Source organism: Oncorhynchus nerka, linkage group LG4 (genome assembly GCF_034236695.1).
Source record: "Oncorhynchus nerka isolate Pitt River linkage group LG4, Oner_Uvic_2.0, whole genome shotgun sequence".
NCBI classification, from domain to species: Eukaryota; Metazoa; Chordata; class Actinopteri; order Salmoniformes; family Salmonidae; genus Oncorhynchus; species Oncorhynchus nerka.
The window spans coordinates 30,747,549-30,771,818 of record NC_088399.1 but is presented as its reverse complement, the minus strand read 5'-3'; the positions used below and the strand labels follow the sequence as shown (position 1 = coordinate 30,771,818).

Below are 24,270 nucleotides of genomic sequence, written 5' to 3'. Positions count from 1 at the left end.
TAACTAGGCAAGTCATTTAAGAACAAATTCTTATTTACAATGACGGCCTATCAAAAGGCAAAAGACAAAAAGACCTCCTGCGGGGACGGGGGCTTGGATTAAAAAATATATGTAACATATAAATATAGGACAAAACACACATCACGACAAGAGAGACAACACAAAACTACATAAAGAGAGACCTAGGACCGCAAGGCAGCAACACATGACAACACAACATGGTAGCAACACAACATGACAACAACATGGTAGCAAAACAACATGGTAGCAGCACAAAACATGGTACAAACATTATTGGGCACAGACAACAGTGCAAAGGGCAAGAAGGTAGTGACAACAATACATCACGCAAAGCAGCCACAACTGTCAGTAAGAGTGTCCATGATTGAGTCTTTGAATGAAGAGATTGAGATAAAACTGTCCAGTTTAAGTGTTTGTTGCAGCTCGTTCCAGTCGCAAGCTGCAGCGAACTGAAAATACGAGCGACCTAGCGATTTGTGTGCTTTGGGGACCTTTAACAGAATGTAACTGGCAGAACGGCTGTTGTATGTGGAGGATGAGGGCTGCAGTAGATATCTCAGATAGTGAGGAGAGAGGCCTAAGAGGGTTTTATAAATAAGCATCAACCAGTGGAGCGATTACGATAGAGGGAACCAAATCTAGATTTCACTTTAGCCTGCAGCTTTGATATGTGCTGAGAGAAGAACAGTGTACTGTCTAGCCATACTCCCATGTACACGTATGAGGTGACTACCTCAAGCTCTAAACCCCCCGAGGTAGTAATCACACCTGTGGGGAGAGGGGCATTCTTCTTACCAAACCACGTGACCTTGGTTTTGAAGGTGTTCAGAACAAGGTTAAGGGTAGAGAATGCTTGTTGGACACTAAGAAAGCTTTGTTGTAGAGAATTTAACACAAAATCCGGGGAGGGTCCAGCTGAGTATAAGACTGTATCATCTGCATATAAATGGATGAGAGAGCCTCCTACTGCCTGAGCTATGTTGTTGACGTAAATAGAGAAGAGAGTGGGGCCTAGGACTGAGCCTTGGGGTACTCCCTTGGTGACAGGCAGTGGCTGAGACAGCAGATTTTCTGACTTTATACACTGCACTCTTTGAGAGAGGTAGTTAGCAAACCAGGCCAAAGACCCCTCAGAGACACCAATACTCCTTAGCCAGTCCACAAGAATTGGAATTGTCTACCGTATCAAAAGCTTTCGCCAAGTACAATAAAAATAGCAGCACAACATTGCTTAGAATCAAGGGCAATGGTGACATCATTGAGGACCTTTAAGGTTGCAGTGACACATCTATAACCTGAGCGGAAACCAGATTGCATACCAGAGAAAATACTATAGACATAAAGAAAGCCAGTCAGTCAAGTTTTTCCAAAACTTTTGATTAACAGGGTAAAATAGAAATAGGCCTATAACAGTTAGGATCAGCTTGATCTCCCCCTTTAAATAAAGGATGAACTGTGGCTGCCGTCCAAGCAATGGGAACCTCCCCAGAAAGGAGAGACAGGTTAAAAAGGTTGGAGATAGGCTTGGTGATGATAGGGGCAGCAACCTTAAAGAAGAAAGAGTCTAAACCATCTGAACAAGATGTTTTTTGGGGGTCAAGTTTCAGGAGCTCCTCTAGCACCTTGGACTCAGTCACTGCAGGGGAAAAAGAGGGAGAAGCATCAGGGATAGTCACATTAGAAAGGGTGGGAGATGAGGAAATGTTGGATGGGCAAGGAGGCATGTCTAAGTCAAATAGGAATCCTGACTTAATGAAGGAAACCTGGCACCATCCCTATAGTGAAGCATGGTGGTGACAGCATCATGCTGTGGGGTTGTTTTTCAGCGGCAGGGACTAGGAGACTAGTCAGGATCCTTGATGAAAACCTGCTCCAGAGCGCTCAGGACCTCAGACTGGGGCAAAGGGTCACCTTCCAACAGGACAAATATCTTAAGCACACAGCCAAGACAACGCAGGAGTGGCTTCGGGACAAGTCTCTGAATGTCCTTGAGTGGCCCAGCTAGAGCCCGGACTAAAACCCGATCGAGAGACTTGAAAATAGCTTTGGAGAGACCTGAAAATAGTTGTGCAACAATACTCTTCATCCAACCTGGTGGAGCTTGAGAGGATCTGAAGAGAGAAATGGGAGAAACTCCCCAAATACAGGTGTGCCAAGCTTGTAGTGTCATACCCAAGAAGACTCGAGGCTGTAATCGCTGCCAAAAGTGCAGGGGACATCAGGGGTATGGGGGTCATCACTGGTCAGGTAGGGGGATTCTAGCCTACTTTTAAAATAAATATCCAAAATAAAGATTCTTAATCCATACATTATTTGGCTCTGGTATTTTTAAATTATATTTTTAAATTAAATAGAAAAGAATGGCAAACGAATATCATCATGAGCCAACTTTAGCTGTTTTTAACCAAGTGGGAGTTACTCCCACTTGGTTAAAAACAGCTAAAGTTGGCTCATGATGATACAAATACCAGTTGGATGCACTCTTGTGATTTGAACTAGTTGAAAAATGCTGATTGGCTAATGGCCAACAAGCTTGCTCTGTAAACAATAAATTAAAGTATGGATATCATGCTTGTAAACAAATGATAGTGTTCAAAAACTATATTATTAATAGATTGCTTTTCGTAAATAACGTTTTGTTGTTGCTTTTAACTGCTGAAAATACTGTTATCGAGGTCATTTCCTTGGTAGGTGACATCAGAGGTCAGCATATGGGAGCTCAGTATGATAGACAAGTTTCCCACTCATAATGACCTGTTAGAGGGGCCATTCAAGTGGATTTTTCCCAGTCGTGTGTGGTCAATTCCCATTTCCCACTTGGTTACGAATGCAGCATTAACCTGCTGTGTTGGTCTACATTTGGCTGTTCCTGATGTTTTGTTCTGTATGTCCTGTCCTCTATGTTGTTTGTTATGTGTGTACTGTGTAGTCTTCCAATTCCTTCAAGCGAAAATAAATTGCATCGAATTCAAATGAAATACTGTTTGTTAGTCAGTATGTCCCTAGAATGTTGGAAACACTGTCTACTACAGAGTAGACAACATTCTATTCTCACATTCTATTATATTGTGATGTCAAGCCGTATTATTACATTTTGTTTTGTAGCCATGATAAAACACTCAGGACAACACATAAGGCATTTTTTATCAATTCAATTATTAACGCTCTCGAGTGGCACGGCGGTCTAAGGCACTGCATCTCAGTGGTAGAGGCATCACTACAGACACCCTGGTTTGAATCCAGGCTGCATTGTAACCGGCTGTGATTGGGAGTCCCATAGGGCAGCGCACAATTGGCCCAGCGTTGTCTGGGTTTGGCCGGTGTAGGCCATCATTGTAAATACAGTAAGAATTTGTTCTTAACTGACTTGCCTTGTTAAATAAAGGTTCAATTAAAAAACAGCTGTACTGTAGTTCAGTGGGCAGCTAGCTAGTGTTCATCATAATGGCCCTTTAATATTCAATAATGTAGCCATTCATATTTAAAACTATAATAAGTAACTCATAAGTCTGTACATACACACACACGCTTGCACAGACGGGTATTGGGGATGTGTATGACCCTCATTCAACACTGATTTATAATACATGGTGCCATAATGTTATTATTACACTTGTGTTATAAGATTCCATAAAATGTGTGCTTTTACTATAATAATAATAAGACCCATAATAAGACTCGACATCAGTGCTGCTATCAAAGGCAACAGCCTATTGTAGTCTAACTACTGGTATTGGCTAGGACTAGGTGGACTATAGCCCCACAGTGGAGGTTTCATAATACCTATAAAACCTACCGGTCAAACAGGGAAATGGTTCCAATCGTTTTTCCACCATTCATTTTTCCCATAGGGGATTTTAGAAACGTTTAAAATAAGGGCTGTGTTTTGTGTAGGGTTACCTTGGCATGACCTTTTGATACCCATTTAAATATCTCTATGACAAGGTGACTTTTATCAATATATTCGGATCTATTTACTCTCAGATTCTAAAATGCTAATTAGCATCAACGTAGACATCATTTGATTTCATTTGAAAAACCATGGAAAACTACAAATACCTACAAGCTCCTGCACGTCATCTCTAGTTGACACCTTTGCTACCTGGTATTGTGTCAATTTAAAACTTGCACAAGACAGTTGACATGTAGTCAATTTATTAATTACTACATTTAGCTAACATTAGATAGTTAATCCATAGAATCTTACCTTTGTCTCGATTGGGCAGTCTCGTCCAGATCATCATGGCATTCGTAGTACTTTAATAACTAAATGACAATCGCCCCATAGCACACACTTCTGTCATCATGAAGTGCTTTGATAGGCTAGTTAATTAAGGATCATATCACCTCTACCTTACCTGACACCTTAGAACCATTTAAATTTGCTTACCGCCCCAATAGATCCACAGACGATGCAATCACCATTGCACTGCACACTGCCCTATCCCACCTGGACAAGAGAAATACCTATGTAAAAATGCTGTTCATTCACTATAGCTCAGCCTTCAACACCATAGTACCCTCCAAGCTCACCATCAAGCTCGGGGCCCTGGGTCTGAACCCTGCCCTGTGCAACTGGGTCCTGGACTTCTTGACGGGCCGCCCCCAAGTGTTGAAGGTAGGGAACAACACCTCTACTTCACAGATCCTCAACACAGGGGCTCCACAACGGTGCGTACTCAGCCACCTCCGGGAACAACCTGTTTACCCATGACTGCTTGGCCACACATGCCTCCAACTCAATCATCAAGTTTTCAGACGACACAACCATAGTAGGCCTGATTACCAACAATGACGAGTTGAGGGCCCTGGCGGAGTGTTGCCAGGAAAATAACCTCTCCTTCAACGTCAACAAAACGAAGGAGTTGATGCTGGACTTCAGGAAAAAGCGGAGAAGGTGGAAAGCTTCAAGTTCCTCGGCATACACATCACTGACGATCTGCAATGGTCCACCCCCATAAACAGTGTGGCGCAAGAGTGCCTCTTCAACCTCAGGCTGAAGAAATTTGGCTTGGCCCTTAAGACCCTCACAAACTTTTACAGATGCACAATTGAGAGCATCCTGTCGGGCTGCATCACCGCCTGGAACTGCACTGCGCCCGCCCGGGGGCACACTGCCTGCCCTCCAGGACACCTATAGCAACCGATGTCACAGGAAGGCCAAAAAGATCATAAAGGACATCAACCACCCGAGCCACGGCCTGTTCACCCCGCTATCATCCAGAAGGCAAGGTCAGTACAGGTGCATCAAATATGGGAAATAAATACTGAAAAACAGGGTTACTCAACCCTGCACATTAGAGGCTGCTGTCCTATATACATAGGCATGGAATCACAGGTCACTTCAATAATGGAACACGAGTCACTTTAATAATGTTTACATACTGCTTTACTCATTTCACATGTATATACTGTATTCTATTCTACTGTATTTTAGTCAATGACACTTCGATATTGCTCATTCTAATATTTATAAATTCCATTATTTGACTTTTTATTTTTATTTTACCTTTATTTAACTAGGCAAGTCAGTTAAGAAAAAAATCTTATTTTGCGATATGTGTGTAGTGTTGTGAATTGTTAGATATTACTGCACTGTTGGAGCTAGGAACACAAGGATTTTCGCTTCACCCGCAATAACATCTGCTAAATATGTGACCAATAAAATTGGATTTGATAGCCACATTAGCAGCTAATTAGCGTTTCATTTTTCGGAGGTAAATATAGATAAAAGTCACCTTGTCCTAGAGAGATTTACATGTATCAAAACGTCACCCCAGGAAAAGCCTACACAAAACACAGCCCTTTTTTTCTATAATCCCTTATGAGAAAAATTAATGGTGGAAAAACGATTGGAACCATTTACCTGTTTGACCGCTAGGTAGGTGTACTGGGTGATATGGCTCATACTGTTGTACTCTATAGTGTAGGAGGTGGTATAGTATTTACGTGGTTACATGCAGTAGAGTAGGCAACAACAGAACACCGATGAGACACCTCTCTTTAAAATAAAGCTTTAAGTTCGTGCGCCTGCGCAACATTTCGGGGCTTGGAGAGTAACTGAAGGCTTTTTGGAGACCACCATTGATACGAGGATTGCTCTGCAAAGAAAAAATAACTATTACTCAAGCCCATTGAAATGATTACGAGATGCCGCTTGCCTAATTATCGTGAACTTGCGTTGGAACAAATTACAACACATTATTGAACAGGTTGCAATGGAGCCAACGATTTCCTACGTATACAAACAAAACCGAGGCTTCTGTTTTTAAGGTGGATATTTAAGCTAGCAGCTATCTAGCCAGTCTACAATGGAGTTAGTCTCTTTGTAAACACTGCGTCAGTTGTGCTAGCTAGCTAACTACCATAACAAAGAAACATGGGACTCGTATATTGTTGAAAGGGGGCAGACTCCTTTCCATACGTTAGCTAAACATGCGAGAAGAAAATCGTTCTTTCTCAGGAAGGCAGCCAATGGCAATCGAAAGACGAGGTGAACTTTCCAGCTGTGCCGACTTCACGGAGGAGGAAGGGACATCCGAGAGAGATCTGCAACCCTGCAACGCTTTTCATTTGACCTCAAAATAAAACCTGAGGTTCTGGAGCGATGGAAACCGTGGGGAAATTCGAGTTTAGCAGGAAGGATTTGATAGGACACGGTGCATTTGCGGTGGTGTTCAAAGGCAGGAATAGAGAGGTGAGGCGAAGATGTGGCATTTTTTTAAACGTGTTTTAATGTATTTCTTCTAGATCTAACAAGATTGTATCAATCTAGCTATTATTCAAATGAAGTCTTCCCGTATGCATTGTTCATCATGTTTCTCCTACGTTTGTAGAATTTGCTCTATGTTGTTTTAGTACGACCTTAAATCGAGAGGCCTGGCAGCTGAAGGATGTGATCGTCTGGGTTGATGAAAAATATCAACAACCATTTGCAGATGAAATGTGATCTTTTGAGTCTCATGATGATAATTTATTACAAGTGTATTATGAACATACATTAGTATTTTTCTTTAACAGTTTGGTCGGTGGGTTTGTGATGGTCTAACATCTAGGCTAGAATTATAATTTTATGTTGAAGTGGGTGGGTAGGGTGTTCAAATCGAGATGATGTGAAATGATAAAGAGGGGAAAAAATTGCTATTCCAAAAGACCAAATGTAAGTATTGACCACAAAGGCATGCTGAGACATGTCTGTCCAACATCAACACACTTCATGCTGAGGGAGGATTCTGGTCCATGGGAAAATGGAGCCAAGCCTGCTATACATTCCTCTATATGTTGTCACCATGCCTCTTATAGCTAGTAGGTAACTAAGGATTTAAGTCCTGTGTCCATGGTTAATTCCTTCGCTATATAGTAGGCTACCATACCACTTTCACTATTTTATGTTCCATGCATTTCACCTATTAGCATTCTTTAAACAGTATTACAGGCATCCAGAAAACTCTAGTCAAACTGCATTATAATTCATAATTCTTGTTTGTCTGTCTTTAGAAACACGACTGGGAGGTGGCCGTGAAATGCATAAACAAGAAGAACTTGGCAAAGTCTCAGACCCTTTTGGGGAAAGAGATCAAAATACTCAAGGTAAGGCAACCAGTTTTATTTTGAAGTAGTATATTCAATCATTTCCATATGTTTACTCAAATTGAGTTTTTATTTGCAAAGAACTAACATTTCCTGTTTATTTTCCCCAGGAACTAAAACATGAAAACATTGTTGCATTACATGACTTTCAGGTATGTATTATTAAGCCAAATACATTTTGAAGAAATGTGTGGACGGGGCAAGATTTCTACTATGGAGTTTGAACTTCTGTTTACACTAAGTTTAAAGCGTGTCATGTTGTTCTTCCATGTCCCAGTTGTCATATCAGCCAAGTAGAGCATTTGTGCGTGTTGGATGAAATTCTAATTTTGACCCACTTCTGTTCATTTAATCTTTGTTACATCACTTGCTGATTGTGACCAAAGTTTGATCATAGGCCTGTTTATATTGTAACGACCCTGGGTTTATAATCGCGGATATCGACTCTGCCGCTTGAGCATTTAGACTCTGCCGCTTGAGCATTTAGACTCTGCCGCTTGAGCATTTAGACTCTGCCGCTTGAGCATTTAGACTCTGCCGCTTGAGCATGCTTTTGGGGCACAGTCGATAGCGCGCTGGACTTCGGCCTAGAAGGTCAAAGTGCCTGCTCCCTGCCTGTTTCATTACAATATTATTATAAAAAACTTTTTGTCAATGATCTACATTTTTATTATTCATGGTCTTCCTACAAATGAAAACATTGACAATCATGAATACTGGAGCAGCTTCAAAATATCCACATCTTACAACACAAATTGGCCCGACCCAGTGTAGCTTGATCTGTGCTAATTTTAAGATACGTTAGTTCATTTGACGATCCTTTCCGCCTCAAGCAATAACAAGGTCACGGTCAGGTGGTAAATGGTTCCAGAAACTGGAATGTCACATCCCACTGAAGGGTGTTGGTAGCCATCTTTCTGTGGTCCCACTATGAAACCATATGGCTCTAAGTGGCGATGATTGAAGATGATCTCATACAGGCGTGTTCCAGTAGTCAGAGGTTTGTGTTGTCACAGTGCTAAGCCAATACAGCAGCCTGCCATGTTTACACCTGTCCTCTGAGCCGCAGCCTAGGCAGCCATGCAAACTGTGTTCTCAGGTATATGATGCGTTTTATTTGTTTTCCTATGGAGTCACGTAAAACTGGGGATGGTAAGGATTGTAATTGAACCACTGCTACCTAAATCACTTTGCTTTATAAAGTCCTTATTTATATCAGCAGATTTCACAAAGTGCTTATACAGAAACCCAGCCTAAAACCCCAAACAGCAAGCAATGCAGATGTTGAAGCACAGTGGCTAGGAAGAAACCTAGTGATGAACCAGGCTCTGAGGGGTTGACAGTCCCCTTTTCGCTGTGCCATGCAGATATTCTAAGAGTACATCTTCAAGATGTTCAAACGTTCATAGATGACCAGCAGGGTCAAATACTAATCAATGGTTGTAGAGGGTGCAACAGGTCAGCACCTCAGGAGTTAATGTCAGTTGGCTTTTCTTAGCTGAGCGTTCAGTTGTCAATGCCAGGAGGGTTGCCATTATTGATCGGTAAAAAAATATTTTTACACCTCTCCCACACTAAATTTACAAAATTTACATCAGAACAGCGATTACTCACCACAAACGGGCAGATGCTTTTTTTTTCTTTAACAAGTCCGACGAGCCCGACGTGAAGGACATACTGCTTTCCCAGGAACAGGCCCAAATCCCTGTCTTTTGCATGAAGAGAAGATGGAGAAAAAGACGACAGGGGTTAGGCTGCCTTCTGAGAATTCATAGGCGATCGAGCAAACCGCCACTGCCTTCCGTTCTACTAGTTGCATGCATGCATCATTGGGGGGGGAAATCGCCGACCTACAAGGATATTTAACCTACCAACGGGACATTAAAAACACATTTCTTAGGCTTCACGGAGTCGTGGCTGAACGACAACAATATCAACATACAGCTGGCTGGTTATACACTGTATTGGCAGGATAGAACCGCGGCGTCTGGTAAAGCAAGGGGGGGGGACTATGTATATATGTAAACAACAGCTGGTGCTAGATATCTAAGGAAGTGTCGAGGTTTTGCTCGCATGAGGTAGAGTATCTTATGATAAGCTGTAGACCACACTATCTACCTAGAGTTTTCATCTGTATTTTTCGTAGCTGTCTACATACCACCACAGACTGATGCTGGCACTAAGACCGCATTCATGTGGTCTGCCATAAGCAAACAGGAAACGTAAGCATTTCACTGTAAGGTTGTTTTTGGCGCATGTGACTAATAACATTTGATTCGATTTAGTTTCCTAATTTTTTCAATAGCCTTTCAATTTGTTCCTATACTACAAACTTTTCCAAAACAACAAACCGAGCTCTCCTTAGTTCTGCGTTCAACAGGAAGTGACGAGAACACAAGTTGCAATTCAAAATTTGGTTGTGTATCAACAGTTTTACTCTTATGTCAGTCAATTAGCCCATGTCAGCAAAAATTTTGGGGATTGCCAGCAATCTAAATTTGTTATCATTGCCAGCAATCTAATTTTTTTAAATCATTGTTGAGGCCCCTCATTGTCGGGGCCCCCATTGATTTTGTTAGTCTCACTCCAATATATTAAAAACTACAAATATTTCTCTCCAACCTATGACAGGATGCAGGTACGCAGACCCGCGAGCAACTGCGGCCCCTTGTGATGAGTTCAGATTATTTGCGGGCCCCCGCCCCCATCAAAGTTGCACATCCCTAATCTAGATCATTAGGCTTGCCTTGTCTTTTCCTATTCCACCAGCTTCAAAGTCTTACTGTATTTCATGCTACAGTATTTCTATAAGATAGGTTTTGTATTTACCTTTGCTGCAGTTAACCTCGTAAAACCATCCAGAAATCTCGGAAGCTTACATTCTGTTTCGCTACAGTCTGGTAATTTTCGAGGCTAGGCTGATCTAGGCCTCTGGGCAAACATACATGTATGTTTGACCTGTGAGGTAAACACAGTTCTGTGCATCCCTGCATGATATGTGCTGCAGTTCACTGGGCTCCTTGCTACATGTGAGTGGCGTGGTGTGTGGAGAAGAAAAGCCATGCCCTGTGTTACGCTCCTGTGTTGGCATGTGTTAACACCTGGCTGGCATGTAGGCCTTACACTCCTCTTGGCACGTAGCATTGGGGAGGAGCGCTGTATGCATCATTTTCTATTGTATGCTGGTTGTCATAAACAGGGTATGTTAGCATGTCGGTAAGCCAAAACCACCTTGGGCAGACATACTGTATCTCTGTCCCTGCCTGCCTGGCAAAGTACAATGGAAACCAGATGGCTGGCTGCTATCTGGCCAAAAAAAACAACTTCAGAAGCTTTGACTCAGCAGTAGTTAACTCTGAGATCAGCCAGTACTCTAGCTCTGATTGGCTGTCGAAAGAGACCTAGATATAGAGAAAGAGCAGGGTCATCTGTTTCTATGTGAAGGGCTTTTTGAAGTGTGCTGCACTGTCTTGTTTTCATAAGGCATGTGCCATGGTTGACAAGCTGTTGGTAAAACGTAGAGAGAAAAAAAATGGTTGCCAGGGCTCAGTAATGCCCATCTGTTTTCAGTGTCAAAGAGCAGCCAAGCTACTAGGGCCTGGACGATACCAGTATCGTGATAGTCGTTAGTATCGTGGCAAGGAAACAAAACAGGCTGATTTAACTTCTTTAGGAAAACAGCCCTAATGTTGGAAACAAACATTATGTTGTCATCCAGGGTCACATTTGATGTATTTCCCAAGCTATGTAGCACACAATATTTGACATACAGCAGGTTTTTAAAGGACCACCGAGTTTGGTCTGCTTCTTGCTTTAATATATTCTGATACTGGTATCGTCACAGCCCTACAAGCTACTGAGGTGGGCGTAATATGGCGTACAACTCTAATTGTTTGTTTGTGCTTTGGAAGATCATTTGTTTTGGTCTCAGACAATAGACTTGTACCATCTCTTTAACAGTGAACCTCCTTGGTGGTCCAATATTGCCTTTGTCAACCAAGTCAAGCTGTCCCCCCACAAAAACCCAATTAGCTTTAATGCAGATGACTCTCTGAAATGAACGCTCAGACACTGCATACAGTAATTTTTTATTACAGTGCTTTATAATCCATTATACTCTTGACATGCCAACTGTTGCTATGGGAGAAGACGAGCCTATCAGTTTCTAAATGGAACTTTCCTGTTTGTGTGTCATGCAGGCAGCCCCCATATTCATATGGCTCTGTGGCACATTCATGGTGCTTCTGAATTTTAATTAGTCAGGTTAAGCCTTGCTCCCAATATGTTCTATGATGAGCTCAGTTCTATCGGTGTGCTACTTGTGCTGAAGGCAGCAGTACTGGAGAACCCTGTAGAGGTTAGCTTGCTAGATGTTGATCCTCTCCACCTTTAGCTGAGTGAGCGCGATGACTCAGATAATCGCTTTAGCATGGTTCACACTTTATCTGTCACAACAGGGGGACCTCTGAACTCTTCCCCACTCCTGGTCTGCATTAATCTCTGTGACCCCCAGGCAAACACGGACCATACTGTTAGCTCAGCATGGATGGCCCAGGGACTTAGTGTAGTGATGTGCCGTTGCCTCTATCTTTGGTTTGAGCTCAAACAACTTAAAAAGCCAGTAGTCATTGTAGTGGATTATGTCAAAGAAGATGTAACATAAGTTCCAGAGAGGTAGACTTTAATTTGACTAACATACATTTTTTGATGACATATTATTCTCTACAAATGTCCCTGTTTAGAAGTCATCCTTCTTAATTTACCCTACCTACTCCAGTGAAGCAATGACTTTTTACTTAAGTCACAGAGCACAAGTAGGTATGTGCCTTCATCAACTCCTGCTCCATAACACATTGTCACAGATCCAATTGTTCCAAGTGGCCAAAGTGTTGACATGCAAAAATCTCCGACACCTGGATGTATTGCTCTTTCCTTTTTGTCCTCTGCACCCACCCTGACTTGTGTGTGTTTGTCTCTCTCTAGGAAACGGCCAGTTCTGTGTACCTGGTCATGGAGGTAAGCTTCTGGTGTTGTCATGTTTGTCTTTGGCCCTTGTTTTGGTCGGAGGTTCGACACAAGCACTCCTGCTCTAACTCGACCCTTACTGAGACTGTAATGAGCTAGGTCCTTCGGCTCGCAGGAAACATGTGCATTGGGGGAGAGAATTAACTTCTGTATAAAGAAGGGGGAAAAAAGCTACAGATCCTCGGTTGTGCCTAATCAAATTACAATCAGACCTCAGGACAGCTATTGTGTTCAGTTAGGCTTATGGTTGAACAATTCGGGGAACTTTCTATAATTCCCTGGTTTCCCAAAATCCCAGTTGGAGGAATCAGGAGGGTTGGTATATGCAGGAAAACAAAAATCCTCCAACATGGATTTCTGGGGGGAAAAGGGAATTTAGAATTACCTGGATTTCTGCATAAATTGGTCATAAAATTTTATCTGATCTTCATCTAAGTCACAGCAATAGACAAACAGTCTGCTTAAACTAATACTACACAAACAATGATATGTTTTCATGTCTTTATTGAACACACTGTGTAAACATTCACACTGCAGGGTGAGAAAAGTATGTGAACCCTTGGATTTATTAACTGGTTGACCTTCCTTTTGGCAGCAATAACCTCAACCAAACGTTGTCTGTAGTTGTGGATCAGACCTGCACAACGGTCAGGAGGAATTTTGGACCATTCCTCTTTACAAAACTGTTTCAATTCAGCAATATTCTTGGGATATCTGGTGTGAACCGCTCTCTTGAGGTCAAGCCACAGCATCTCAAATCGGGATGAGGTGAAGGTGTATTTTCTTCTGTTGAAGCCATTCTGTGTTTTGGGTCGTTGTCCTGTTGCATCACCCAACTTCTGCTGAGCTTCAATTGGCAGGCAGACAGCCTTACATTCCCCTGCAAAATGTATTGATAAACATGGGAAGTCATTTTTCTGTTGATGATAGCAGCTGTCCAGGCCCTGAGGCAGCAAAGCAGACCCAACCCATGATGCTCCCTCCACCATACTTTACAGTTGGGATGAGGTTGTTGTGCTGTGCCTCTTTTTTTTCACACATAGTGTTGTGTGTTCCTTCCAAACAACTCAACTTTAGTGTAATCTGTCAAGTAATATTTTGCCAGTAGCGCTGTAGAACATCCAGAGTTATTTTGCTAACTTCAGACGTGCAGCGTTGTTTTGTTTTTTGGACAGCAGTGGCTTCATCCGTAGTGTCCTCTCATGAACACCATTCTGTGTTTAGTGTTTTACGTATCGTAGACTCGTCAACAGAGATGTTAGCATGTTCCGGAGATTTCTTTAGCTGACACTAGGATTCTTCTTAACCTCATTTAGCATTCTGCGCTGTGCTCTTGCAGTCATCTTTGCAGGATGGCCACTCCTAGGGAGAGTAGCAACAGTGCTGAACTTTCTCCATTTATAGACAATTTGTTTTACTGTGGACTGATGAATATCAAGACTTTTAGATACTTTTGTAACCCTTTCCAGCTTTATGCAAGTCAACAATTCTTAATCTTAATCTCTTTTGTTCGAGGCATGGTTCACGTCATGCAATGCTTCTTGAGAATAGCAAACTCAAGTTTTGTGAGGTTTTTTTTATAGAGCAGGGCAGCTCTAACCAACATCTCCAATCTCGTCTCATTGATTGGACTCCAAGTTAGCTGACTCCTGACTCCAATTAGCTTTTGGAGATGTCATTAGCCTAGGGGTTCACATACTTTTTACAACCTATACTGTGAATGTTTAAATGATGTATTCAATATAGACAAGAAAAATACAATCATTTGTATGTTATTTGTATAAGCACACTGTGTTTGTCTATGGTTGTGACTTAGATTAAGATTTTATTTTTATGACCAATTTATGCAGAAATCCAGGTAAATCCAAAAGGTTAACATACTTTTTCTTGCCACTGTAGGCTAGTAGGTTTCATGGTTTCCATTGGGTCATGTCAACTTAACCACCCTCCATCTATGAGGGTTCTGACTAAACACCTCAGTAGCTTAACAAAATAAAAGACCCAATTCCTGCTGAACTCAACTTGACTGTTTCTCTAGCTTTCTTGTTAAAAGGGAACTTGTATGTCTTACAGAGTGAAGTGACACAAGACAAAACCTGTTCAGGGTTATACAAAGGAGTCAAAAGACCTCCTGTTGTCCTGTTGACCAGGCTTCATTCATATTAATGCTGCACCATCAGTGTCATTCAGTTAGCCGCCACCCCTCTCTCTCACACACACCTCCTTAGTGAGGAGTATTATGTATCTATCCCCATTAGGGCTGTCCCTGACTAAAACTTTGTATATTTGCTAAAAAAATGTAATTTGATTGAGGGTAATGTCCGGCATTTAAAGCCTTAATGTTTCTTCAGCAATTCAACCTCTGTGTGTGTTGCTCTCTGCTGATTGTTTGTCTCCTAATGTCATTCCCTTTCATCTCTCTATCTTTCTCTAGTACTGCAATGGTGGGGACCTGGCGGACTATCTACACTGTAAGTGGACTATTTCATCTGTCAAAAGCCCAGAGAAGCTCTCATTAGAATTGCTTGCTTTCCTTCAGTTGGGCCTCTGTAGTACATAGTGTGACAAATTCAGTGGGGGAAGGTTTCAGAGCACTCAATGAAATGGGGGAAGGTTTCAGAGCACTCAATGAAATGGGGGAAGGTTTCAGAGCACTCAATGAAATGGGGGAAGGTTTCAGAGCACTCAATGAAATGGGGGAAGGTTTCAGAGCACTCAATGAAATGGGGGAAGGTTTCAGAGCACTCAATGAAATGGAGCCAGCTTGTGTGTGGAAAAAGCTGGGTATATTGAAAGTCACCTAGAGCATCAAGGCAGAGTATTAGAGTATGTTGGCAAAGTGAAAATGAAAGCTGGGATGATGTAATGGTGGGTAATGAGGGTGTGGGCTGAAGCAACCAGGCCTCTGAATTTAGCACAGGAAGTTTAGGCCCTCCCTAGGCTGCTTGTTTATTTAGACTCCAGTCCCAGGCTACAGGGAAGCTGTGTTTTGATAGGCTGCTGGGGAACAGGAACAGGTCTGGTGTTTCTGTTAGGATGCAGGGGGGGCACGCTGTCTGACTTCCACAGACGACTGAGGGGGAGGGAGGGATTATGACACCATCTCTGGGCCAGGGAAGTGATTGGAGAGAGAGGTCAGTGGGGTGAGAGCCAGAGGAAGGTGGAATGAGAGACGATGCCTCGTCTGGGCCTGTTTTTGCCGTTACATTTGGAAGTGAAATGAACATGCTTGTTATGGTCTGTGAAGCAAGGCTAACCACACGACAGTCAAATGGCACCAAAAAGAAAGTTCAGTATTGAAAAATAACATCATTTACATACTTTTGATAGTCAAATAAGGTGGAGTATTTTATTTCCCTTAATGTCAGTCTGTCCTGTCCCACCCCTAGCCAAGGGCACCCTGAGTGAGGACACTATCCGAGTGTTCCTGCAGCAGATAGCCGGGGCCATGAGGGTGCTGCAGGCCAAGGGGATCATTCACAGAGACCTCAAACCACAGAACATTCTGCTCTCCTACCCCGCAGGACGCAAGTCCCACTCTACCAACACCTGCATCAAGATAGGTAGGGGGGTGTAATGCGTCATATAAATGATAGAGACGTGTTCAAGCTTATAGCTGTGAAGATTGAGTGAGTGCAGGGCTGAAGACTGAAGAGCAGAATTGTATACATCGTTAGTCCTTACTCATATTAATCCTTCTCAAGCCCATGTATCCTGCAGACAGAATTGATTGCCTTTGTGAAGACTGAAGCATGCTTCACAACAGACTGCTATAATCCTGATACTTCTTTTGAAACTTGCTCATTTATTTTTGTGTGGATATTTCTCAGTGCCCATTGATCTTGAATGTTAGCCTTTTTAGCCTCCAAAGGTCGATGTACGCACCCCCACAAATCTAATTAGCATTAAACAAAATCCCCATAAAAATCAGTCAGGCATCTGCCTATGTTGCAGTTCTGCATCTGTGGTGAAAGGTGACAGAGCTAGAGCAGTGTTTGTCAGACCATGAGACATCCCGAAAATGTAGCGTCGAACGGTTTGGCCTACACACTAATACCCCTCTATGGTAAGATGAGACTCTCACGAACACGTAGATGTTGCTTTAGGATGCCCACAGGTCTCACAAGACTTGTCCGAAGGTCCCCGGTACCAGTTGGAAAAATGAATGGCACTATCCATGTAGTGAATCTGTTATTCAATGCGTTTGTATGGGCTAATAGCAGTAAGGCCTAAAAAATCATATTTATTTTGATACTTCAAGGGGTCTCAACACTTAAAATCAAATAGCTAAATGATCCTTGGTATGACCTTAAAACAATTTCATATAGTTTAGTAGATGTGTTTTGACTGATTTCTTGTAAATGCTAATATTACAAAAAATTGCTAGCTAATCAACAACTGTAACAGTGTATTTGAGAGACAAGTGCTCGTTGTACAAATGTATTTGTTGCAATAAACATTTGGAGAAGATATATAGTTTATATGTTTTCAGCAATCCAAGCCAGCCCTGTCTGTTTTACACCATAGTTGTGTTCGCATCGGTTTTGTTGCTAAACAACCAAGCTGTTTATTGCTGAATCATCTTTCCCCCTTCTATCCCTCTCTCTCTTATTCCTCTCTCCAGCTGACTTTGGGTTTGCACGGTACCTTCAGAACAACATGATGGCTGCTACTCTGTGTGGGTCCCCTATGTACATGGTGAGCACTTCTAGTTCCTTACACACGCTTAAACAGCCTATGGTCATACTCCCTAGTGGCGCAGCGGTCTAAAGCACTGCAGGAGGCGTCACTACAGTCCCTGGTTCGAAACCGTGATTGGGAGTCCCACAGGGCGGCGCACTATTGGCCCAGCGTCGTCTGGGTTTGGCCGGGGTAGGCCGTAATTGTAAATAAGAATTTGTTTTTAATTGACTTGCCTAGTTAAATACAGCATTTGTATTTATTTTTATGTTTTATCTGCCATTAGGTACAATGTTTGATGTGTGCAACTCTGAAATGTTTCCTGTATCCACCAGGCACCTGAAGTCATCATGTCTCAGAACTATGATGCCAAGGCTGACCTGTGGAGCATAGGAACCATTTTGTTCCAGTGTCTGACAGGGAAAGCCCCGTTTCAGGTGAGCACCATAGTCCTAACGATATAAGACTCAATCATACGCAGATATACCCAACTCTAAAGAGAGGGTGTTTAAATGTTTAAAATGAATCCACTCAATGCAGAAATTGGTCATTCAGAGAGGGAGAGAGAGAAACAGACCCCCCCCGTAGCATATTGCCTGTTTCTGTTTGTTTCACATTCTTCAATAAATGACTCAATGTTGTCTGTTTGCTGCTTTTCATTCAATCATGTAGCTGTTCTTTAGGCTATGGCCTAAAATGAATTCATATGGTCAGAATGTTATACTTTGTAGCATAGGCTTCTGTTTTTATGAAAATATTACATCTGGTGAAAGGCCAATCACATTTGGTCCTTTCAAGACTGTTACATGACATTAGAAATGTGATTTCAGAGACACAAGGTAACAATAGTTTATGAATAAACGGACCATAGTCCATCTTTTACCATCATCATTATCATAATTTACGTCATTCAAAAGCACCAAATAATGTATTTAGAAGCCCACTAGGCTACTAACTTGTCATTAAATGTCCTGGATAATAGAAAGGAAATACCTTTAGGTGTTCCTACAACAGCCTAGGCTATCCTACACAGTCACGCAAAGTAGCCGACCTCGGTGTCTAATCCCATGCACAGAAACATATGAAAACATTAACTCATTGCCTTGATGCCTTCTCTGTTAAATCTTTAAGACCCTGGTGGTTTCTCTGTTAAATATTTAATACCCTGGTGGTTTCTCTGTTAAATATTTAAGACCCTGGTGGTTTCTCTGTTAAATATTTAAGACCCTGGTGGTTTCTCTGTTAAATATTTAAGACCCTGGTGGTTTCTCTGTTAAATATTTAATACCCTGGTGGTTTCTCTGTTAAATATTTAAGACCCTGGTGGTTTCTCTGTTAAATATTTAAGACCCTGGTGGTTTCTCTGTTAAATATTTAAGACCCTGGTGGTTTCTCTGTTAAATATTTAAGACCCTGGTGGTTTCTCTGTTAAATATTTAAGACCCTGGTGGTTTCTCTGTTAAATCTTTTAGACCCTGGTGGTTTCTCTGTTAAATATTTAATACCCTGGTGGTTTCTCTGTTAAATATTTAATACCCTGGTGGTTTCTCTGTTAAATCTTTAAGACCCTGGTGGTTTCTCTGTTAAATCTTTAAGACCCTGGTGGTTTCTCTGTTAAATATTTAAGACCCTGGGGGTTTCTCTGTTACATCTTTTAGACCTTGGGGGTTTCTCTGTTACATATTTTAGACCTTGGGGGTTTGTTTCTCTGTTAAATCTTTAAGACCCTGGTGGTTTCTCTGTTAAATATTTTAGACCCTGGTGGTTTCTCTGTTAAATATTTAATACCCTGGTGGTTTCTCTGTTAAATATTTAAGTATTTAAAATTTACCCTACTGTAAATCTGTAGACAATAGCAGATAATCAACATGAATGTAGGGGTATTGCGTTGGATCTTACACGGATCACAACTTCCCTCGCGCAGCGAATGAGTCCTCAACATGTTCTGGACACGGTGTTTTTGCATCGTATGCTAGATCACAACAGCTGTTTGTCACTGTCAAGTATTTCCTGGATCAGAAGGAAATGATCCAGGATGGTTGACAATATCACTAGGCCTAACTAAACAGGTACCTACCTAATGCACATCCAACAGGTAAGTCCATTAACGTTGGCATAGCCTATTGAAGAACCATACAAAAGTTAGGTGACGCTTTCAGGAAGAAGCATTTGAATTTGCAATCATTTTGGATTTGTGTGCCCATGAAAACTGTTTTCATTGCGCAGCCTAAAATATCAATATGAACGTTTGATAAAGCGGTGCTGCTGTTAATAACGCACCTTCTTATAGACTCAGCTAGACTTGTCCCGCTGATGGGCCATAAGGGGTTGGAAGCAAATATCAAGGAATTATCATAGGCCTAGTTTTATTATATTGATAATTAGATTCCATGAAGCAATTTGAAAGTAAATTAATTATTACACGCTTGAAATAACTTTTCTTTATATGTGAAAGTTTTAAATATATTCATATATTAATATCGATTTATCGATTATTATCGATTTCACGTTATTCCCCCAACATTGATTTATTTTCTGTGTCTAAAAGGAAGACAACGATTGCAGTTTATAAAAAAAAAGATATATTTTATACAATATTCTGCCCATATGAACAAATGTATTTTTAAGACATACGTGAACAAATATATGAAAACCTTCAGACGGGTTTTAAATGAGTTTACCCACTAATGTATGTTTATGGATTAAATTTGTCAAGTTATTCGCCCAACCCTGTTTTATTTAGGTTATTCTATTTAAAAGAAAGGCAACGAATGCAGCACATTTGTATTTATTCAAGCCCTATATTCTGCCCATATGAACAAACTGACCACTAGCCAGCCGTCGTTCCCCAGCCATTTGCACACACTCATTGGACCTCAGCCATTTGCACACACTCATTGTACCTCAGCCATTTGCACACACTCATTGTACCTCAGCCATTTGCACACACTCATTGTACCTCAGCCATTTGCACACACTCATTGTACCTCAGCCATTTGCACACACTCATTGTACCTCAGCCATTTGCACACACTCATTGTACCTCAGCCATTTGCACACACTCATTGTACCTCAGCCATTTGCACACACTCATTGTACCTCAGCCATTTGCACACTCATTGTACCTCAGCCATTTGCACACACTCATTGTACCTCAGCCATTTGCACACACTCATTGTACCTCAGCCATCTGCACACACTCATTGTACCTCAGCCATTTGCACACACTCATTGTACCTCAGCCATTTGCACACACTCATTGTACTTCAGCCATTTGCACACACTCATTGTACCTCAGCCATTTGCACACACTCATTGTACCTCAGCCATTTGCACACACTCATTGTACCTCAGCCATTTGCACACACTCATTGTACCTCAGCCATTTGCACACACTCATTGTACCTCAGCCATTTGCACACACTCATTGTACCTCAGCCATTTGCACACACTCATTGTACCTCAGCCATTTGCACACACTCATTGTACCTCAGCCATCTGCACACACTCATTGTACCTCAGCCATTTGCACACACTCATTGTACCTCAGCCATTTGCACACACTCATTGTACCTCAGCCATTTGCACACACGTGCTTTGCCTGCACTTCAATATTTCAGACTGGTATGGAAGCAATCTGCTTTGGTTTTCTCTCAGAGACTTGTCCAAACAGACTGACTTTTCTAAACAAACCGTCTTATCTCAACAATACTATTTATCCAGCCTTTCCTAAGGCTCTCAGGTAGGTCAAAACATGACAGTCTAATTTAGGGAAACCATAGAGGTGTCTTGTCTCTGAGAGTGAACTACATACAAGTAATCCAAACTGTCCAGACAGGATTTTTAAAGGTCAACTGACTGTTTCCACTTGAGATATTTCCGCTCTGAAAATAATTTGTGTGCATGCAAACATTCAAGTGATTTGTTCTGTCTGTATATAAAATAAATGGTATTGTATTTGCGAGACGTTCTATTGCACATTTGGAGCTAGTAACATAAGCATTTCACTGCACCTGCTATAACACCTGCAAATCTGTGTACATGACCATTCAACTTTGATTTGATGTGTGTGTGTGTGTGTGTACCCTTAGGCTAGCAGTCCCCAGGACCTCCGGCTATTTTATGAGAAAAACAAGAACCTCAGCCCCAAGTAAGTGTTCACAAACTGTCTGTTTTTAGAGACCGAGGGTTCAGATTTCTTTGATTTATTCTTTCACAGGAGATTGTTTATTGAATGTTGCTTCCATTTTAATGTACTAATGTTGTGGGAGATCACATTTCATCATTGCCTGTGTTACAAATTACTTTTGATTATCATACTCTCACATACTGCTTTTAGCAGCTTTCACTACCACAATCGTAAAATTAACAATTTTTGGCAAATTGCAAAACATGCCCCTGATCAGTTGTTACAGCAGGAATGAAGTGTAAAGTACCATCACGCATTCATGGTGACTTGTGTGTTTCCCCTCCCAGTATCCCCAGAGAGACCTCCTGTCCCCTGAGGCTTCTGCTGCTGGGTCTTCTGCAGCGAAACCACAAGGACCGCATGGACTTTGGTCAGTGGGGCTCATTATTTAAGAGATGTTTCAAATGGATAGGGTATCCCTAGCATGTTCCTCACTTTCAATCTTTTTCTCTTCTCATTGTAGAGGAGTTCTTCCGTCACCCCTTCCTGGAGGCGAGCTCGTCCATGAAGAAAAGTGACTAATAGTCCTTATTCATCCATCTTCCCATCCCTAACTGAAACCTCCAAACCATGCCAATATTGATTTTCACTTGTTTTCTTGGTGATTTTTGATGGGTTTGACTTAATTGGCCAATCTATCATATCAAGAGGACAGTCTGATTTATTACTTTGAGAATTGATATTGATATTTTTCTTTCATACAGCAACTCCTGCTGTGACCATGACGTGCTTTCCCAGCTCCGCTTCAGCCAGCTCCTGTAGCAGCTCTTCCACCTCACACCTGGCCTCCCCACCGGTGAGTGTGTGTGCATCAATATATACATGATTGTGTGCATGCTATACAGTGTATATACCATGTGTTTGTTTAAAGCATTAAACAGCGTGATTCAGAGGTGACCGTAGTAACGTGGGGCCTCAGTCTTATCACTGATGACGTGTTCAACTCTGTGTGATAAGGCCCAGCTGTCTGACTTAATGACCCATAGGCAGAATAGACTGTTATTGCCCAACAGTTGTTAACTGAAACATACTAGGTTAGAGCTACTGTTGATCAAATCAAATTGTATTTGGTCACATACACATAGTTAGCAGATGTTACTGCGAGTGTAGCGAAATGCTTGTGCTTCTAGTTCTGACAGTGCAGCAATATCTAACAAGTCATCTAACAATTCCCTACCAACTACCTAATACACACAAATCTAAGTAAAGGAATGGAATAAGAATATATAAATATATGGGTGAGCAATGACAGAGCAGCATAGGCAAGATGCAATAGATGGTATAAAATACAGTATATACTGTCAAAGTGTGTGTTCAGTCTTGTGTTTGCTGGCTGGTATAGGGCTTTTTGTCTAATCTGTAGTGTAATGTGCTGCTGCCTGTGAAATTTGTTGACACCCTTGTGATTATAGTCTGTTGTCAGTGATACTGTATATGGTGGATGGTTGATTGTTTGAAACATAGACGGGTTTGAGATCTAGTGGGTAGTTCAGGGTCAGTGCTGTGGTCATCGTTCCTGCCTACCTCTCTCTTTCTCTCTCTGCAGCAGTCCCTGGCTGAGGTCCAGCAGGTCCGTACTAAGACACTCGCTTCTCCTACCCAGGATTCCCCTGGCTTCCTCCTCAAGGACTCGTCTGGAGGGGGCTGCAGCAGTAAGAACTCCTCCTGTGACACAGACGACTTTGTCATGGTGCCCGCCCACTTTCCCAGTGAGTACACTCTTTACTCTACCAATGTACTCCCATAGAGCTCAGTCAGTGATGTATAGAATCCAGAAATTGTGAGTGAAGTTTAGAATCGATCACTTTCTCTCTGAGTAAGAAAATAAAGGTTTAAAGCCAGACTAATAACATGTTACTTTAAAAAAATATATATCTCAATGTATAGATGAAAGATGAATTTGTCATTTGGATCACTTTGAAGTGATACAAATGAAGTTTTTACAAATTCTAAGTACAGCAGCATTGTTAAGAAATTGCAGGTACTAGAACATGCACTAGGCCGATCTGTCCCTCTGATCCATCCACGACTACAGCAACACAATCTAGCTATATCCCTCTGATCCATCCACGACTACAGCAACACAATCTAGCTATATCCCTCTGATCCATCCACGACTACAGCAACACAATCTAGCTATATCCCTCTGATCCATCCACGACTACAGCAACACAATCTAGCTATATCCCTCTGATCCATCCACGACTACAGCAACACAATCTAGCTATATCCCTCTGATCCATCCACGACTACAGCAACACAATCTAGCTATATCCCTCTGATCCATCCACGACTACAGCAACACAATCTAGCTATATCCCTCTGATCCATCCACGACTACAGCAACACAATCTAGCTATATCCCTCTGATCCATCCACGACTACAGCAACACAATCTAGCTATATCCCTCTGATCCATCCACGACTACAGCAACACAATCTAGCTATATCCCTCTGATCCATCCACGACTACAGCAACACAATCTAGCTATATCCCTCTGATCCATCCACGACTACAGCAACACAATCTAGCTATATCCCTCTGATCCATCCACGACTACAGCAACACAATCTAGCTATATCCCTCTGAATACAAACAAGACTCACAAATGAGAGTTGAGTGATACAGAATAAACATGTAATTTAGCTGACAAATGCATGTCGTAAAGGTTATTAATATTGGCTCCTGTCTGTGTGTCTGTCTGCGACAGCTGATGATTTGCAGATTTGAAACCACTGGTGGGTCTGTTGTTAGAGTTGCTTTG

The 24,270-nt window shown here is 41.8% G+C and overlaps 1 protein-coding gene across 8 annotated transcripts in view; it reads left to right on the top strand.

Annotated features, from left to right (window-relative positions):
* Positions 1-6,026: 6,026 nt before the first annotated feature.
* The window catches only part of LOC115121939 (serine/threonine-protein kinase ULK1-like), a 34,597-nt gene continuing 16,353 nt past the window's right edge, over positions 6,027-24,270 (top strand). For 3 of the 8 annotated variants that reach the window (XM_065017448.1, XM_029651150.2, XM_065017447.1), the window contains exons 1-13: positions 6,030-6,718; positions 7,519-7,611; positions 7,722-7,763; positions 12,595-12,627; positions 15,071-15,107; positions 16,026-16,199; positions 17,261-17,334; positions 17,652-17,753; positions 21,408-21,466; positions 21,793-21,875; positions 21,969-22,019; positions 22,210-22,301; positions 23,052-23,214. In XM_065017448.1, the coding sequence (XP_064873520.1) occupies positions 6,629-6,718; positions 7,519-7,611; positions 7,722-7,763; positions 12,595-12,627; positions 15,071-15,107; positions 16,026-16,199; positions 17,261-17,334; positions 17,652-17,753; positions 21,408-21,466; positions 21,793-21,875; positions 21,969-22,019; positions 22,210-22,301; positions 23,052-23,214 (1,093 nt within the window). In that variant the 5' untranslated portion in view covers positions 6,030-6,628. Of the gene's footprint in view, positions 6,719-7,518; positions 7,612-7,721; positions 7,764-12,594; positions 12,628-15,070; positions 15,108-16,025; positions 16,200-17,260; positions 17,335-17,651; positions 17,754-21,407; positions 21,467-21,792; positions 21,876-21,968; positions 22,020-22,209; positions 22,302-23,051; positions 23,215-24,270 lie in introns of all 8 variants that reach the window. The other 5 variants (XM_065017446.1, XM_029651136.2, XM_029651116.2 and 2 more) reach the window with 3 other exon arrangements.